The sequence below is a fragment of the Suillus discolor genome (genome assembly GCF_016758755.1).
Source record: "Suillus discolor strain FC423 chromosome Unknown F5147scaffold_14, whole genome shotgun sequence".
Classification (NCBI taxonomy): domain Eukaryota; kingdom Fungi; phylum Basidiomycota; class Agaricomycetes; order Boletales; family Suillaceae; genus Suillus; species Suillus discolor.
In genome coordinates this window covers 37,246-55,293 of record NW_024541261.1, presented here as the reverse complement: position 1 = coordinate 55,293, position 18,048 = coordinate 37,246, and the positions used below count along the sequence as shown (strand labels likewise).

The 18,048-nt window shown below is 49.5% G+C and overlaps 5 protein-coding genes across 5 annotated transcripts; 4 read left to right on the top strand and 1 right to left on the bottom strand.

Annotated features, from left to right (window-relative positions):
* Positions 1-63: 63 nt before the first annotated feature.
* Positions 64-1,474, top strand: F5147DRAFT_572433 (uncharacterized protein; the record flags this gene model as incomplete). Its single annotated transcript, XM_041431085.1, has 2 exons — positions 64-636; positions 680-1,474. Coding segments are annotated over 2 exons (1,368 nt in total), but the record flags the coding sequence as incomplete, so codon positions are not given.
* A 636-nt stretch (positions 1,475-2,110) lies between these two features.
* Positions 2,111-4,167, top strand: F5147DRAFT_70862 (SWI/SNF complex 60 kDa subunit). The gene is made up of 8 exons (XM_041438141.1): positions 2,111-2,330; positions 2,383-2,551; positions 2,601-2,747; positions 2,797-2,916; positions 2,972-3,107; positions 3,159-3,289; positions 3,341-3,580; positions 3,635-4,167. Exons 1-8 carry the CDS (start codon positions 2,311-2,313, stop codon positions 3,899-3,901), a joined length of 1,230 nt encoding a protein of 409 aa, XP_041295340.1. The 5' UTR covers positions 2,111-2,310; the 3' UTR covers positions 3,902-4,167.
* Positions 4,103-6,643, top strand: F5147DRAFT_70825 (uncharacterized protein). Its single transcript, XM_041438124.1, has 8 exons — positions 4,103-4,177; positions 4,233-4,250; positions 4,312-4,412; positions 4,468-4,619; positions 4,671-4,830; positions 4,886-4,999; positions 5,049-5,207; positions 5,261-6,643. Exons 1-8 carry the CDS (start codon positions 4,163-4,165, stop codon positions 6,543-6,545), a joined length of 2,004 nt encoding a protein of 667 aa, XP_041295339.1. The 5' UTR covers positions 4,103-4,162; the 3' UTR covers positions 6,546-6,643.
* A 322-nt stretch (positions 6,644-6,965) lies between these two features.
* F5147DRAFT_744456 (actin-related protein 2/3 complex subunit 5) lies at positions 6,966-7,574 on the top strand (the record flags this gene model as incomplete). The annotated part of the gene is made up of 4 exons (XM_041439673.1): positions 6,966-7,111; positions 7,154-7,226; positions 7,278-7,460; positions 7,512-7,574. The coding sequence occupies 4 exons, from the start codon at positions 6,966-6,968 to the stop codon at positions 7,572-7,574; spliced, it is 465 nt and encodes a 154-aa protein (XP_041295338.1).
* A 289-nt stretch (positions 7,575-7,863) lies between these two features.
* Positions 7,864-17,770, bottom strand: F5147DRAFT_791077 (uncharacterized protein; the record flags this gene model as incomplete). The annotated part of the gene is made up of 8 exons (XM_041443065.1): positions 17,087-17,770; positions 13,977-17,032; positions 13,848-13,922; positions 12,492-13,785; positions 12,261-12,400; positions 11,127-12,143; positions 9,150-11,073; positions 7,864-9,095 (listed from the first exon to the last, which is right to left on the bottom strand). Exons 1-8 carry the CDS (start codon positions 17,394-17,396, stop codon positions 7,864-7,866), a joined length of 9,048 nt encoding a protein of 3,015 aa, XP_041295337.1. The 5' UTR covers positions 17,397-17,770.
* Between the last annotated feature and the right edge of the window lie 278 nt (positions 17,771-18,048).

Here is an 18,048-nt window from a genome sequence, read left to right as displayed (position 1 = left end):
ATATTCATACCCAAGCCTCGGCCAACTGTGCTGTGTGTTCGTCGCCACTCACACACAACGGCAGCGCTACTCATCGGGTACTCCGATCACCCGTTCTTCTATCGTGTCGTAGTTGACCTTACATCCGGTAAATACGACACTACCGCATTTGGTGATCCTTCATTCGGATACAACTCCATCATCGAGCCTTTCTTTGCAGCTCAGCCAGATGATTACAGTTTCATCATCACTGGTGATCTGCAAGGTTCCGTTGGCATTTACGATTGGGACACTCCGCAAACATCTTCTCCCATCGTACCTGCTCGCAGATTCGAGGCTCACGAAGATGGTGCCGTGACTGCGCTTGGTTGGAGCTCGGTTGTTCTTGCCACAGGCTCTACACGCGGCACAACGACCGTATGGGACGCGCTCACCTTGGAGCCTCTTAGGCTCTTTTCGTCCCCAGTCCTGCGTGCTGCACCAGGTCGCGAATTTGGAGGCGTCAGCAGGATTGTGATTAAACAGGAACTTTTGGTCATTATCGCTAACAATCGGGTAATGTCATGGAAGGTGGGACAAGTACACCACCGCGAAGCTCCGCACAAAGTGAAACATGCTCGTGCGAGGAACCCAATTCCCAAAGGACAACGCATGCACGTTCCATACTTTGTAGATTCTTGACTGATCAAATGTTGCAGAGCGATACGATTTGCACAGGGTTATCAAAGAATCCAAACGTGAACTGGAACAGGAGAATGCTTATGCGCGACGTACCATGGGGCGAGAACGCGAGCAACGTTCCACTCTGAACATGCTTGGACTGTCGGAGTCAGAGGCAATAGAATATGTACTGATGCTCTCCCGCGAGGAAGAAAAGCGTCGCCGAGTTTCCCATACCATCGATGAAGGTGTCTTCGAGGGTGACTTTGAAGACGAAATGTTCTTACCAGTCGCTTCAAGTTCTTTAACAAGCCATGGTCCTGCATTGCCGGCTTCGAACCAGTCTTTCCCAAGTTTGCTTGACGATCACCATTCCCGCACCTATCCACGTGCCGCACGTCCCATGACGGATGAGAAAGTACAGGTGTCTCCTGTCTTCGTCCCGGAACCTATGGAAGCCGGCATCACCATAAGCCCACTCAGGATACCTGCATCCCTGCCAGGTTCTTTGACGAGTACAAGGTCTTTACCGGACGTGGCTCGCAGCACGTCGTCCTCTTTCGAACACTTTGCCTCGATCAGTTCTAGCATTTCCTCATCGACCAGCAGCCTAGAACACAGTTGTTCGGCGTGGAGTACACCCTTACGGTCGCCGCCTTCATCCCCACATGTTGGCACACCTATCTTGCGCACGTCTTCTACAAGCACAGAAAATCATGATAGGCAGTGTGAGGAAGAGCTCCGGGCTACCCCAGATTTAGATGAAATGGACGCGGATTTGAAATTTGCGATTGAGTTGAGTCTTGCGGAAGCGCGTAGTCGAGGCGAGGTTTGAAAGTGGGAAGGTAATCAAACTGTCGTTGATACACCGTAGATTGGATAGAGCACCGGAACAATATTTCTAATTAAGACTACATATGTCTTTAACGTAGCCGTGGCACGTCTTCGAGATGTGACTTAGCGTCCATTTTGCACCATAGTAGCAAAAGATCAACAAGACCTTTTTGCCAAAAAAAAAAAAAAAAAGAGAAAACGGCCTGAACGCGAACATTGAGATCCGTTGCACAAACGATTTTGAATTGGCGAGGACATCTCGATCCTGGGATATCCGACCGCATCCGCGCCAGCATAATAATAATCATTCCCACGCATCAATCACAACACATAATATAGTAAAATATACTACATTCAATAATCATGCATTCATGTATTAAGCTCGCTGTTTCCCACACGTCCTCGCTGTCAGCCACCACCTTGCGCACAACGTCAGGGATATTACTACATTTAGCCAAGCCGCTACCTAACAGCGCCGCTACATGCTTACCTCCCTGCACCGCACTCAATGACTACGCCAATACCATCAGCCCTTGAGGTGCTGCAGTTGCTGCATCATCAGCTCCTACTGGCCCACCTCCAACATTCACCACGACACAAAGGGCGAGGGCGGGGAAAGAGACACAAAGGGCGGGGGCGGGGAAAGAGTGACGTAGTTCAAGGTGATGTGCTTGGTATTGTTTATTTGTAGATGTCACGCTGAGTCATATCCGGGGCGAATGCTGGATAGGGTCGGAGGATCTGGACTCCCACGATAATCGAACCAAACATTCCATAAGCAAAACTTTGCCAAATCATTACCGTACTACTGTGCTAGGCAAGCGTCGTAATAACGCCATGGACGGGAAAGTTGCTAAGTACGATGAAGTTCATGAATCCTTATGTTCAACATACTGAAAATATCCTCAGGAGACGCAAAATCACAGATAAATCCGTCCCAAATGCTCTTGCGCAGCTTCCAGAGTTCGCTGAGGACTCACACATGTACCAAAGCTTGCTAGAGATGGAAAAGAGGCTCGACTGGACAATGAACCGGAAAAAGGTGGAAGTGCAAGACGCATTGGCGCGCAATCCGACTGTAGGTTTTACATGCCTACAATATACGATTGGTACTAACAGATTATCAGACTGCGCGTACACTGCGGCTATTCTTGAGCCATACGGTCTCTGGGCAGATATGGCAAGCTGGCGAAGCTGGTGCCGAGGGCGTCAACTTCGAGACGGGGCAGGGAATCCCAGCCTGGTCCCTGAAGGTTGAAGGACGATTATTAGAGGTACGTTTATTTCAGTGGATGAACGCATTGCTTTCTAACGCCCATGAAGCTTCCCAATCAACGTGCGCGGGACCGGGTTTCTCCTCGAAAATTCTCCACTCTCATCAAACGAATGATCGTTGAGCTTGACCGTGACCCAACTTTGTATCCAGATGGGAATGTCATCGAGGTAAGCGAGCTCAGTTGAGATGAGGTGGTCATCTTATTTTAATTCGTTGTTTCAGTGGCCTCGAGGTCCGACTATTCAGCAGCCTCTCGATGGGTTTACCGTAAGGCGAACTGGGGACCAGCCGACGAAAGTGCGCCTCATAGTATATCTCGAGCAGACGCCAGAGCAGTATAAAGTGGCATCAGACCTGGGTACGTCTCGTGTATCTCGACTTGAATTCTCGACCTGATGATAGTCCCTAGGCAACGTCTTGGGAATCAAAGAGGAGAGTCGCATTGGCATAATTCAGGCCATGTGGAACTATATTAAAATACATGGCCTGCAAGACAAAACAGATCGCCGAAGAATACGCGCTGACGATTATCTGAGACCGGTACGCTGATTACATTGACTCTTTACTATCATATGAAGTTCATCATTGCAGATCTTTGGCGGAGAAGGCATTATGTTCCACCAACTGCCAGAGCTAGTCAATCGATATTTGATGCCTCCAGACCCTGTAATCATCTATTACACCATCAACCCAACACAGATACCCCCAGAGCGCCCTTCTGCGTGGGATATTGAAGTCAAGATGGAGGACGCGGGTTTGAAGAACCGCATCATGGTGACAGTGCAATCAAGTAAAGACAGCACGTCCGACCTCACCAAGTTGGATGATGAAGTAATATGTCCACTACCTCTGATCCGACCCCTTCTCTAATGCCTAAAAATGTAGATTGCGCTGCTATCACAATCACTACATAACTCGCACACGAAGCGGCAATTCCTTCAAAGCTTTGCCCGAGACCCAGCTAATTTCATACAAACGTGGCTGGCATCGCAGTCTCGCGACTTGGAAAGTGTGCTTGGGAGTGGACCGAGTGAAGGTGCCACTATTCGCGCGGAGGAGTTGCGTAGGAGTGATTTCTTCAGGCTACCTTGGGTTGAGGAAGCTGTTGCTGTTCATGAAGGATTGCGCCTGGCATCTCGAGGTATGCAATGAAAGCTATAGAACTACGGTTCCTTGCTATGTTGGCCTTGCTTTTGCAGTCTTATCTTATTCTAATCGTTGCATTGTTGTACTTACGTGTGTATTGCGCCAAGAGCTTTTGATGATCATTTCCCATTTTATGCTAGTACGCGACCTTAATTTTTTTGACTCCGAAGTCAGACCACCCAAAATGAAATATGCGATAAAGACTACAATAGCTCTAAGCGCCCACGTTGGGCATTACGACGGCACACCTTTCTCATTCTCACTGTCATGGCCAGTAAACAGGCAAGTCCTTTATTAATTGCTTTTGAGCTAGTCATGAAGGTGGTTCGTGTCACAGCTCGGGAAGTTGAGGCAGGTTAGTCGTCGATTTATACTAATACGTGGCTTCTCTACTCAAGTGCTGTTGGAATGAATAGTGGGCTGGTGAGAAAATATCCTCGCGAGATAAGACTATCGTCGCGGAGGAGTTCAAGGACATCGAGCAGGACATCGAGCTCCGAAAAGAAGGGATTCTGAAGTGCGTTTGTCTTTCACAGAACTGCATAGAATCAATTGACACTCTACGTGACAAGGCTGCAGGCAGCTGCGGAAGATTACCAGCATGTACTTTCCAAAAAGAAGGAATCGACCGTTATACAAGAGACAGAGAAACTCATGCCGCTGGATGCACTGGGAATCGTAATGATCTCACATGGGGAAGAATTTGGAGACGAATCTGCTTTCGGTACGCCACCACTCCTTTATCGATTTACTTCCCTTTAGCTGATATATTCAGGGACATCACTTGTGAAGTTGGGTAGAGCTCATTGCAAGGTTGCCACTCTGCAGGAGGCGTTCGCCCTTACTTTTCAGGATACCTTCATCACCTCCTGCCAGAACTTCGTTCAAGACATAAAGGACTACGAACACCAGCGGAAGAAGCTGGAGAGTAGGAGGTAAGATAAGCTAGTCCTCTCGCCGTCTTGAAGGTGCTCACTCTGGGTTCAACAGGCTGAGCTATGACGCCGCTATCACTAAATTTGATAAGATCAAAGGCAGCAAAAAGGAAAAAGAAAAGGAAAGGCGAGAAGCTGAGGATGAGCTACAACGCAGCCGTCTGCGCTAGTGAGTAACACGCCAGAACTAGTCATCTAACTTACCGACAAGGGCATAGCGAAGAAACTGCTGAAGATGTGCGCTCCCGAATGCAGGCTATTCAGGAAAACGAGATACAACAACTTCGAGAGTTAACTTCGTTTCTGGATCTCAAGCTTAATTTCGCCAAGCAGTACTATGAAGTGTTGCAGGATGTGAAAGCAAACTGGTGTGACGAGTATGTTCATCCCAGCTAACCTGGATCTAGCTTCTGATTCCCAATATGTTTAGGTCTACTCTGACAAAGTTCGAGACTCAACGGAAGAGCTTTCACCCTCCTGTCTTCTCACGCGCCACAGAGGATGGTAGATTTCATTCTGTATCCAAGGGGTCCACGATTTCCCAAGCGTCTGGTGCAGTAGCTTCCTCCAATGGTTCCGACGAGCATAATTCGTCCCCTATTTCTACCCGCCGGAAGTCAGACGCAGGGATCAGGACCATCTCACGACCGTCGTCGCGGGCATCTCGTAAACGCTCCGATAGCAGTGTTACACGGAAACGTTCTGATAGTGATGCTACATCTGGTGCCCCTGAGACTCCGAAAGCAGACATTTCGGGTAAGAAGATGAACATTACTGGTTGGGCATCGAGCGCCATGAGCTCGATGACGGGAAGAGGAAAGAAAGACAGAGATAACTTTGCAGCCCTCACAAACGGGGACGACCCTGAGACAGATATCACCGACTTTTCCCGTCCTCCAAGCTCTCGGTCCTTTTCTCGGAAATCACCCAGCTCCAAGGCGAAAGAGCTACTTAATGGGTCCCCAAAAACGACGACTCAAATCATGAAGCCGCCTTCCCAATATGCACAAAAGCTTGTTCGGGCGTTACACGACTTTACAGGTTCTTCAGATGAGCTCACCTTCAAAGCCGGTGACGAAATTATTGTTATCCAAGAAGTCCTGGATGAGTGGTGGCTTGGCGTTCTGTCAAACGGTCGGAAGGGGCTGTTCCCCTCTACGTATACGGAGACCATTTCATTGTCACCATCATCCTATCGAGTCTCGGCGCAGTCATCTGAAGACGACTTGCACTATACTGCTGCGAGCGAGGATAGCGAAGACGATGTCGGTTATCTTCTTGGAAGTCGTGTTATGGACACGAGCCATATATCTGCGAGGTTTGGACATGGTTTCGATACAGAGAGTGTCACTAGTACCGTTCCTGAGGATGAGGAAGAGTCAAGGTTGGTGACGGCGAAAATTGATGAAGAAGACGTGTACTATAACCCGCGTCACGCATCTCCGCAACTGCTTCCACCTTCCATCTCAAGCAGCCGACCTACCTCTCAGTCCAGCTTTGCAATCAAGCGCGCTCCCCCACCTCTTCCATCACGTCGACCGACTAACACAGCTGCTCCCCCGCTACCTAGCCGCACCTCTATCAAGCCCCAGTCGCAATCTAATAGTCCCCGTCCTCTGACATCGGCATATCTGACACCATCGCCTTCTGCGAGCAGTGTGCAAGGACCAAACGTCTCACCTTTTGATAGCCTCTTGGACGTGTCTTCCACTTAAAGCTTGCGATGCAGTTCTTCCGATTCTGGTCTTGGATTATCTGCATTTGGTGGATCGACAAGTAATTCAGCTGTCGTTTTGCTAAATCATTGATTGTTAATGTGACTACACTACGTCTACCGTGTCGAGGGGGATTCGTCGGATAGGCGAGCTCGGGGCCCTCTAGGTCAAGTTCGACTTTTATTTGTTTGTTGTATGCATTCTTCGACACGAGCTCTCGGACAGACATCTCCATCAGTATTAACTAGAACTACTATAATCATTCGGTGTGAACAATTCATGTTCGACTTGAAGTCAACAACCAGGATGCTCGACTACTGTAGTCTATTCAAATTGATTACCACTTTCGTTATAATCAAACATGTGACTTGCGACAAGCATTTCCTTGGTCCGAGACTCAGTCATTCCACTCCAACGACCATGTCTTTTAGAAAGATCGACATCGACGCATACGACGAGGATGTACTACTGGACGACGAGCTTTGTGAGCCAGATCCACGCGATCCCGCTCAGGTCTTGAGTGATGCGAAACAGAAGCAGGCCGCAGTCCGGAGCACATTAGCCAGGTACAGTACATGATCTGACTTAAGCACCACTCATTCGCGTAGAGGAGACATACCAGGGGCCCTGGGAATCGCGCTGGACAGCACACCTTATGGATCAAATGTCGAGGAAGCTAAGGTGATTGATTCTGTTGCCGACATCGCACCAATATGCTAACATTTGTGCAAGAACCTGACGTTGCAGACCGTGGTCTCGATACTGAACAGCACGAAATCGTCGGAGATAAACAGCGTCGTGAAAGCGCTCTCCCAAGATGCTCAGGACACTTTGATGAAGTACCTTTACAAAGGTATGGGGATGCCGGGCTGGGGTGATGTGAGTGGCAGTGTGCTCTTGGGCTGGCATGAGAAGGTGTGTCTAAAGCTCGCCTCCCATATAAATTTTCTGACCATTAATTTGCAGCTGACAGAAGTTGCCGGCACTGGCTGTATTGTACGAGTAATGACTGATCGACGAAGTGTATGAATGAGCATGCCCCCTCAGCTATTAATGGATCATGCATGATGCACATCTCCACCACGCAGCAGGATAAACATAAATACTTAAGCATTCTGATTGATATGGAGGTACATGACACTGCAGCAAGACGTATAACGTTTCAGACGAATTCAACTACAAATACATTCACAAAACACAAAATTACATCATGGTGAAAACCAGTGTTGACACAATCGCTGTTGACCGGAACTGCAGTCAGTTAAGGTCCTCGGCAGAAAGGCAAAAACTTACGCTAAACAGACCTGGCGGCGGGCGCTCATTCCAGAAAATCCCCCTCGGTCAGAATGCGCCCATTGAACATCTTTCCGAGGTGAGTTGGCAGAAACCCCGTGCCTTTCCTTCTCATTCCGAACAACTTCTTCAGCGGAGGAAGCTGGGATCCCTTGAACAAACACGATGCTCTCGCAGAAGAGCGGTTCTCCTCCCTGATGAATCCATCACTGTCGGCTATCAATTCCTCGTCCCCCAAATCTGGCGCGTTGAGCCCTAAGAAATTGCAAGTGCGAAGATACATCTCGTAACTGGAAAAATACAGTTGACCCGCAAAAAGGTTGAGCTGGCAAATCAGCGGTTCTGCTGGGATCGGATGTGGCGTCGAAGGAACACGATACAGTCGAAGATCATCGCATGCCTTCATCGTGTTTGTGGTCCGAGGGGTATAGACGCACAACTGAACTGCGTTGCTGTTACGGATATCAGGGAGCAGTGCGTCCACTTCGTTCGGGCTCATGACTACCAGCACTCCAACGTCACTGAGTATGATCCAATTGACGGGCCGCAGGTATTCATCCGCTTTCTGTGTGGTAAAGATAGTCCCCACTGTACGAGCGAAGTCACGGGTGACTAAAACGTTGTGTGACCACTGATGATCTTCATGAAATTCCGCAGTGGTGTTGACGAGGCTGGATAGCGCTGGAATGAAAGCGGGGGACCTTTTGGGAATTCGGCCGGTCTTGACAAATCGACGAACGTGCGCATGCAAGTCCTGGGCTGCGGGTTGCACTTTGGGCGGTCTTTGAACTTGACGTTCTCTCTCTACCTCGTGAATAACCTCCCTTTCTTGTTCCTCATCCATGCTCCTTTCGGGCCCTGTTAAAACTCCGAGCTCCTCGCACTTGCTTCGAATGTCTGCATCGCAAACATGGGATACCTGAGAAGGACTGCGTGGTGCATACATATCCTTCAACGAACGCTCCTCTGGCTGCAACCAGGCTGTTTTCAGGGTGGAACTCGAAATGGTAGGCGCGCGCGAGAATTGAGTCCATGCAGAATGCCGGGCGTTGAAATCTGATCCCTGTTGAACCCAGTGGAATGCACGCATCTGAATATCAAGACAGGTTTCGAGCATTGACCAGTGTAGAATATCCGCAACGTCGACACGGTCTGTATCAGCCTTCTGAATTGCCGAGCGAATGCTTCGGTCAACTTCCGTTGGAGCGAAGAACATCACAGAGTGACCATTTCCCAGCTTCCGCATTCGCATGCATCCTGTGTCGTTGGTTATTTTCAAACTCGGTACGCATGAACTCTGGAATCACAAACCTTGCATCAGGCGGTCTTTCGTGACTTTCGGACCAAGCGTGACAGCAGCTCGGAAGCCAGAAGGCAGCTTGACATCCGTTCCTCTTGTATGTGCGTCATCGAGATATATCACACACTGGTCGAGCTGTTGGGCGAAGGGAGACGACACAAGAGGCTCTACCATGCCATCCCGACTGATAACAACGATTTCGTCATCGTCGTTCACAAAAACTGCGGCTTGGGCATCGCACTTGGCTCGAAGCCATGCCTCGGCCAATTCCTGATTCTTCAATTCCAGCATCTGCGCACCCACATCCAGGAGCACGCGGACCTCGGGGGTTTGTGCTATCAAGGTGTCTATGAAACGTTGCACCTTCTGGCCTGACGGTATGGGTCTGTAGTAGTTGTTTTCTGGGCGCAAAAGGAACGCCAGGACTCGGGCATTCGTGCTGCGTTGGTAATCGAGGTCATGCTGCACTATTGAGCTTGGCAAAAGATACCGGTTGTCGTTGGTACCAGAAAAGCCGGTGGTGAGATGTCTCTTCTCTTGAGCAAGATCCCACCCGGAACGGGTGAGCTTGCTGGGGAATGCCTTCGCTTCCTTGGGAAAAACTACTCGGGACAGGTAAAAATCTATGACCGCCTTGTGGAATTCGAACAGTCGTTGAAGGTCAGGGAGCTGCTCTGCGGATTCCGTATTGATTCCACTGAGCTGACGCAGACTGTCTGGGACAGACTGAAGTCCAAGCACCCAGGATTCATACTCAAGGGTAGGATTATCCTGCTTGAGCAGGAGCTCGAAGCACAACATCAACTGCTGGAGCGTGAGACCCCCATAATAGTATGACAAACACGTGAGGGTAATAGCAACGTCTGGGTGGCCAAACTCTGCCCGCAACGATGGCATGTCTTTTGCGCGAAATGGAACAGCTAGCATCGTTCGTTTGGGGGTGAGGCCATAGTCTACGCGCCAGCGACGTTCTTTGAGGGCGTACACCAAGATCCCACATGCTAGCAATCCACGCAAGACTAGGAGGCCTGGCCAGACCGTAGTGTGTTTATAGTGATCCTCCACTACGCTGACACAAGTACTGGATATATTCTCGGTTGCGATAAAACGGCAAACAGCTTCTTTCACGTGGAAAGGTGCTTGATCGAAGCTGATGTTTTCAAGCGCGCCATTGATGACATCCTTGGCGATCCACTGGATTAATGCTTCACCTGCTGTCGGGTGCAGAACGCGAATGAAGGGTGATCCCCCGTGCTCACGAATAGATACTTCTGAACGAGAGGGAAACTCGGTCATGAGTCGAGGGGCGTGCTTCGCAACAAGACTCAACACTTGTTGTGTTGTCGTCCACCTTTCAGGATGACCTTCAAGCGACTTTTGGAGACCCACAGTGTATACCAGCTGGTAGCGAACGTGCAGAATTTCATCGCTTTCATCCAGGATGTCGCGTGTGTGATTGTCTAGCCATAGCTGAGTCCGCAGTATATGAGTCCGTAGCATATTATCAGCAGCTTCAGTCCGATTGGACAGCTGAAGGTCGACAGCCATCAGCTGGAACGACAGAATATGGTCCGGCTGCACGACCAATATTCCCTTGGTATCCATGCACTCTTGCATCAGGTCACGATACATTTGCACCTTCGACGAGTTGATAGAGAGCCCGCGGGAGAATGGGATATAGAAAATGCGCCTTTGTGCGAGGCCGCTTAGTCGTTCAACCAGAAGTTGGAACATCTGGGCTGACAACGATTTCAGCACGATTACTCGGATCAGTTTGTGGCCATCAGAAAGTGCGGCTGCTGCGAGGGGAACGATAACGTAGGATTTGCCTTCGCCCATGTTTAGTTGGAGAGAAGTATTTCTTCCTGTGCATGGTGACATCATCTCCAGCGCAACCTTGACCTGGACTGGCCGTGCCAAGAACTGACTTTCAATCTAAGAATGTCGATAATCAATAACCATCAACGATTGATTTCTTCATGGCCTACCTGTATTAAAAGCCAGTCAGGGTATAGCTCCGGATCAAATCCTTCACATTTTTCGCTCTCCAACTCCTTGAAGAACTCCACCCAGTTTTTGTTAGCACCAAAGACCAACAGCCTTCGCGAGTGTTGCAGTTGCAAAAGTATCTGCGACAGCTGGACAAGAGTAGCACGCCAAGTCTTCCCCAAAGGACTTCCTGCTGCAGAAGCCATGCGCGTGAAAAGGAAATTTGGTGTAACTCGAGGCCATAATCCAGCATTATATAACGTGTGCTCAGCAGCAGAGGCAGGGGAGAGGGCGTGTGAGATAGATGCGAGTGAATTTTGGAATTGCCGACTATGGAGAGAATGATTCTTGAGCAGTAGTTCTATCGTGTATGGCGTAGAATCTGGTAGGGCAACAATCTTTTCGTCACAGTATATCAACCTGCTCTGGTTCAGATCGTCGGCGTATTTGCAACGAAACTTGTCGGTTCCTTGTGCGCGAAAGTCGTTGATCAACTGTTGCAGCCTCACTGTAACTCGGGAGTCTGGGGATACCAAATCTCTTCGATTGGCAGTAGGTAGAACTTGGGAAGACCCGTACATGCTTGTCACAGGCGGATCTCTATTGAACAGGTACTGGGCATCAACAGATGAGGCCGGTGATGCAACATCCGAGCTCTCAAGGCGGGAATCAAGACGATATTGAGAGGGAAGTTTTGAAGGAGGTTTGGGCGTGTAGAACCGTTTGAGTGTTCCCTGCAGGCCATCCAGGTGTAGCTTCAGATGACGGTTTTGCCGACAGCTGCGAAATACTGGGGAAACTTTCCCTGCCAGCTCATTGAGATTGTAGCACTCCACTTGCAACGTACTAAGTGCCGGAGGATTTTCGCATGGCCAGGCACCCCGAACTTTGCTGAGAATTACTTGCTTTTCAGAGTGACACTTGTCTTCGAAAGCTGAATAACGACGCTGCCCCAGAGTCTTTTCATCTTCGCCAGGGCATTGCAGGTAGGTGTCTCTCCTGGCTGTTTTCGTAATCTATGGAGCATGAACCGATGATATTGTCCAATCTCGTATCGGATGGCATGAAGCCATCCGAGAGATCATAAGAAGTGAACTTCGGGGGGCCTCCCAGGACTGCGAATTTCGGGAAACCGTAGCGAAAGCTAGGAGTGTTGACACGAGCGCATCATCATCCAACAAGCTGTATGCTACCGAAGCCAGAGTGAACACCAGCCGAGATGTGTCCTTCTTTGTAGCCTTGCGACAGTGGTCATACGCAGAAAGGAAGACATCTGAAAAAGTCGGTTGAAGCCAGTCTTTGGAGTACTGCAAACTGAAGCGCCTCGCCAATGCCCTGGACATTTTGCCACCGAGTCAACAAACTAAGGAGGTTCTGTTGCACTGGAAGTCTGCTTGGCAGCTGATGCACCATGAAGGCGGTTTGAAATGCCCTCGCTTCCGCAACTTTGTTGGGAATATGACGTGAAGCGTAGATGACATCTGTATCACCGAGCGGAAGTGGAAGAGAAAACTGATCAGGATAGATCGCCGAGGCACGAACTGATGCGCGCTCAAGAAGGTGGTCGGTGAATCGCGGAAGCTCATAGGTGACCTGAAGGTTTGCAGACCCTTCTGAGAAAGTCAAAAGTTTCATTCCGTAATCCATGATAGATTTCGCGGCTGGATGGAAACCATGGTGCTGTGCAAGGGGCGCAAGGCATGACCACGAAATTGTCTGCATCTTCTGAAGATGAGTGGGATACCAGACGCGCTTCGTTGACAGCGAACTGATCTCGCGCAAAAGGTCTGCATCGCGAGGGCGAAGCTTCATAAACGATCGGCAAGCTGCGGAATGCAAGAGATGCAACGCCTCCTCTGTTCCCGTTCGACCCGTCAGGGGATCAGGGAGACAACCGCTGGTAACAGCGTGAAGGAGCGCCTGATAGAGCTTACTTGTGAGACCCACGTTCCCAGTGAGGCATTGCAGATCTGTATCAATCCTGTACAACTGGTATGTCATTCGAGTACCTTCAGGAGCGATGGTGATGCGGACATGGTGACCATCGGCGGAGTATGAGATACGACCGTCTGGGATTATGACTGTGCGTGGATCCTCATCCGCAACTTGCAACTTCGGGCGCAGGATGAGTTGATTGACCAATCCTAGCATCGTGCCACTAGACTGAATGATATCAACAACCATGTTGCGCATGTTACGGGACTGCAACTCTCCATCCTCATCGATGAAGAATTCGAGACCATATCGAGGCAAATTAGCCTTCAACGAGGGAGTGCTACATTCGCAGGATGCTTTGTTATATGTGACCATGATAAAGCATGCATCTTCCAGAGGACGCAGCCTCTTGGAGATCATGTCCCACGTTTGGCTGCGTATGTCGGCAAGGGTGGCACCACTGGAGTTCTGCGCCGTTGAGGAACCCGAAACAGCAAATTGTATGACCCAATTGTCAGATGAAGGTTTCCACGCATTGTCTGCTGGCCGAATCTCAATTTCGCTCGTGTGCAGGTTAAGCCAATGAGTATGTTCCGCGACCAAGGTGGTTGGTAAGTCCTTCATGAATTTATGGCTCGGAATGAGCTGGAGGATAGGTGAATCGTCTTCGATATGCTTCGCACGGATGATGAGATCATTCGAGTCACGGAGAGCGAAAGACACCTTCAGGAACAAGTGAGTACGTCTTTAGTTACTGAGTAATTACATCGAGAGTAACCACAGACCTGATGGTCACAGAAGTTTCCGCGTGTTGCATATTCCATTCCGAGAATATCAGCTGGAACGATGTCCAGAACTTGCTGTAGTTGATAGGTGAGCATGTGCGAACAAAACTACAACTTTCGAAGACTCACATCGCCGAAAATCGATTGGTAAGTGGGATGTTGCACTATACTTGAAGGGAGCCTCCCCAGCTGCTTCCCGTCGACAAGCAAGCATCCACTAATCAAATTGATGTGCACGTCCTGTGGTAATTGGGAATTTGAAGGTGCAGTCTGTGCCACGAGCCAACGAGAATTCGGAGCTGTCAATGCCCTCCAAGGAGTTCCTGGTCTGTAGCTGCCCCAAATCTTGGCCATCGCGCAATCAAGACCCTCCCTGTGAGACTCTGCATATTGGCGAATAATGGGTTCTAATGCGTGGCAACACCTCTTGTCTCGCTCTAGTAGTAGCTTGGAATGTTGTGGAAGGTTGTCGAGTTGACTCGGAGTGTTGTCATAAATCATGACCGCACAATATACAAATACTTTGATGTCATCGTTCGGCGTCAGGAGCAGCGAAGCGTCTCCATCAACATCGAAAGTGCTACGACAGGTGACTGCCATATCCAGAACGCGCCCTTGAAAATCTCTGCTGACGGTCTCGTCGTTGCTTGCTTGCATTTTCTCTGATAGTTGCGTCAGCAACGTAAAAGTCGCAGTTCGTATCCTTCGAAGGAGCGCATGTCCGCGATTTTTGACACTCTGTTCCTGAGTCGAGGACAAGACGCGGCACACAAGCATCACGATAGTGTCGATTGTGACAGCTTCCAGCCAATTTCTTTCAACGCTCGCCATCAAATCGTCCAGCTCTCCGAGTAGTGCAATAAGGAAGGGCACGCTGTTCAACTCCTCATGCCAAATAAGGCCATCATCGGACGAAAATGGGCCGACCTGTGAAACAGCTTGGGCCAACAGTAGATGGACCTCCTCACGTCGAAAATTGAGCGTCCTTGCACGAAGTTCACGAAGCACATTCATCCATTGTAAACGCGGTCCACTCCGCAAGGCTCCGAACGCGATGAATTCATGGATGGTCATGTCCTTGTGACAACCTACTTGATTGGACATGACTTCGTTTGACGTGTGGGAGGTCCCTGTAAGGTACTGCTGCATACCATCATATGGTCCCTTCGGAAGAAGGAAAGTGCACAGCTTGGTGGCGTCACATCGTAGCAGTACGTCTGCTGCCCATGCATCTGTCGATGCGTCGAAAAGCCGAAATTTGAGTCCGTTATTCACACAGACTTTGATGCTCAGCGTAGGAATGTGAGTGTTGCTGTAATGAGACTTGGAGAAAGGTTTGGCATCCGACGCCAAAGTGAGCCTTTGTCTTGCATGGCACGTACGATATTGCTTCAAGGCGTCATATTTTGGCAGTGTTATGAAGGGACGAGTAGGCGAAATCTTTGCTGGAGTGCAGATGTCCACGAAGACATGAAATGTCATGGATCTCCACATGTCGAACGTAATGGGGCATCCTAGCTCAAACACGACCAATATCGCCTCCTGTTCATGCTCTGGTAGCGGCCACTCGTGAACTGTAATTGTCATGGATTGCATCTCTTTCTCCACGCGACACTTTTCACACCACTTTTTCTTGTGCCACTCCAAGCCGCGGGAGTTGACAGCGTATTCGTGAGCTGAATTGCCTGCGCGTGTCTCTAGGTCACAGTACCTCTTGTTTAAGGTCCGAAGCTCGGTCAACTTCTTCTCCCGCTGTCTCTGACCATCCGCCTCAATGCGAACCTTCAAACTCTGTAGCTTGGACGACTGGTAGAAATATCGCGATGCGAATGACTTGTCATCGCTGGTAAATGAGAATGCTGACAGATGGCTGGAAGCCTGGCAATGACGAGCTTTCAAGTAGGCGTGCAATGTTTTGAAACGATCAAGGGCGGAAGCTTGGCGGATTAAAAGACACCCCCAAAGCGTTAGTGGGATTTCAGGGGAGTATTCTGCCAAAAGTGGGATTTGTCCAACGACGATCTTATCCATCGCTACCCAGAGCTCGAAAAGGGTGAGAAGCATGATAGACAAATTCTCCGGATTTCCTTTGTAATCTTTAAGCGCTCTCGAAGAGTATGCAGAGGCGCATGCCTCGATCGAGACGCATGCGGAATCGACACTTCGGGGTGGAACACGCGCCACCCAATCATCAATCCCTGATCTGATGGCGATCTCGAAGTCTGCTAGGGCAAGATATGGTTCTGCGGTATGAGCGGCTATCAGGAAGCTAGCTTCGGCGTCAAGGAAATTATCGATTGTCCCGCGTGTGTGGTGGCTGGGATTGAATGGGGTTGTTTTGGAAGAGGAATGCTGGTTCTGCAAAGCTTGGCAGATGTACTCTCGGCTCGTGTTCAAGGAAAGATGGGTATCTCGCAAAATTCGGAGGGTCTCCGGAGCCCAAAGAGGCGAGGCCCGTTGTGCGTTCTGAATAGATCCCCATCTTTCCTCCAGGACGCTCCTTACATTCGTGGTTACAACGGTAACCATCTGCGATAACTCTGGAGAAGTAGAGGATCCAAGCTTGAAAAGACGGCGTGCGATCTTTGCCGACATGAAGTGTAGAATGTCGTTCGATAAGTCATGGTCGAGGGCGAGGGTCGTGAGCCTCGCCATGAAGAACAGCATGAACGATTTATACGTCGTTCGTCCGAGAGCACTGCGCTCCAGAGTCGTCTGTAAGGCAACGCGAATCACAAGCCAGAGTGGAGACCGCCTCCATGGCAACTTCGCGCTGTCCCACAGCACATCATCTCCGATGCGCTTGCGGATGCGAGGGACATCAGCGATGCTCCCGAGGCCACGCAATATACCGGTCAGGAGCTCTGTGATATACCGTGGATGCGTGGTGTCCCTCTCTTCGAGAACAGTGAATTTAGCCTTTTTCCTTGTCGCTGCTGCATCAAGGACATCTTGATCCATGTGGACGAGAAAATTTGCCAGCTCGGCAGGAAAGGTAGCATTGTCAATGTTCATATCTGGGACCGTGATAGCAGGTCCAGGATAGGAACATATCAGCTTTCCCTTTGCGCCCATCACTGCGGTAGGGTCAGGAGAGACCTCAAATGACTCGAATATAGTTTCGGATTCGAGTTTTCTCATTACAACCGCAGCATTTTGAGCGCGAATCATATATACAAGGACATCTGAAAATAAACACTCAATACAGAAAAAGGATGCGAATGAGAAAACGACAAGACCTTTGGTGTCCATAGCATTGATTTGAGATTCGACTTCTTTGGCAGACATCACGCTGAATTTGATTGAATCTTTGAGATTACGAAGCATTTTCACACTGCTCGACCAAAGCGGTAGCTTATTGGACGGCAGCTGGTTACTGAAGGTAATAGCAGCATCAAATACTGCCCAAGATAAGGACAGATCGTTCTCCAGGGACTGGTCACTCCCTTGAGGCAACTTGAGGGGGAGAAATACGTGATTAATGATATATTTCAGACTAGGTTGATCTTTTGACTTGGAAAGATGATTCACTGTTGGATATTGAGACATGTTACCAACGGGATGAGAGAGAGGAATTGGCCACTGACGGTGAAACTTGGCCACTCTAATAAGGAGCCCCTAGGCGCCCATCTCACGCCTCAGTAGGGTTGAATCCGCACAAAGCGAGAACCTGTGTACAATGCATTAAAGAAGTTCTACATCAGATCTGAGGAGTGCCATCGATGTGAGCGTTGAACGTTGAGGCCTTACTAAGGCTAGACTCGTAAACCATTCTGCCTACATGCATTTCTGCAGTAGGCTAGGTAGGCACGCCACTCGAGCATCCGTAGTAGTAAACGCCAGACTACAGTGGTCACGAGCCTGCCTTGAGGTATGAGGCTGTGCATATGTGGGCGTGTACGAAGGTTTGATAAGCAACTTATTTCTTACCTCCCTCGGTTCGAACACAACTAGAGTCTGTATGAGTCATTTGCCTCAACTCGGGTAGCGACTTGGATACTAGTACCCCATCCGGAGTCCATGGCCTTAGCTTCACGAACCGCAGTAGGCATTTCGCCCGAAGAACCACCATCCTTGAAACTCAGGACTCGGATTAATCAGGCACCACACTTGGTTCTAGGCCTTCCACTCTAAGATGAATGCCTCATTGTTGCTGCAAAAATTTTGTGTACGTCCCTCTGCATCGAATCTTGCCTATATA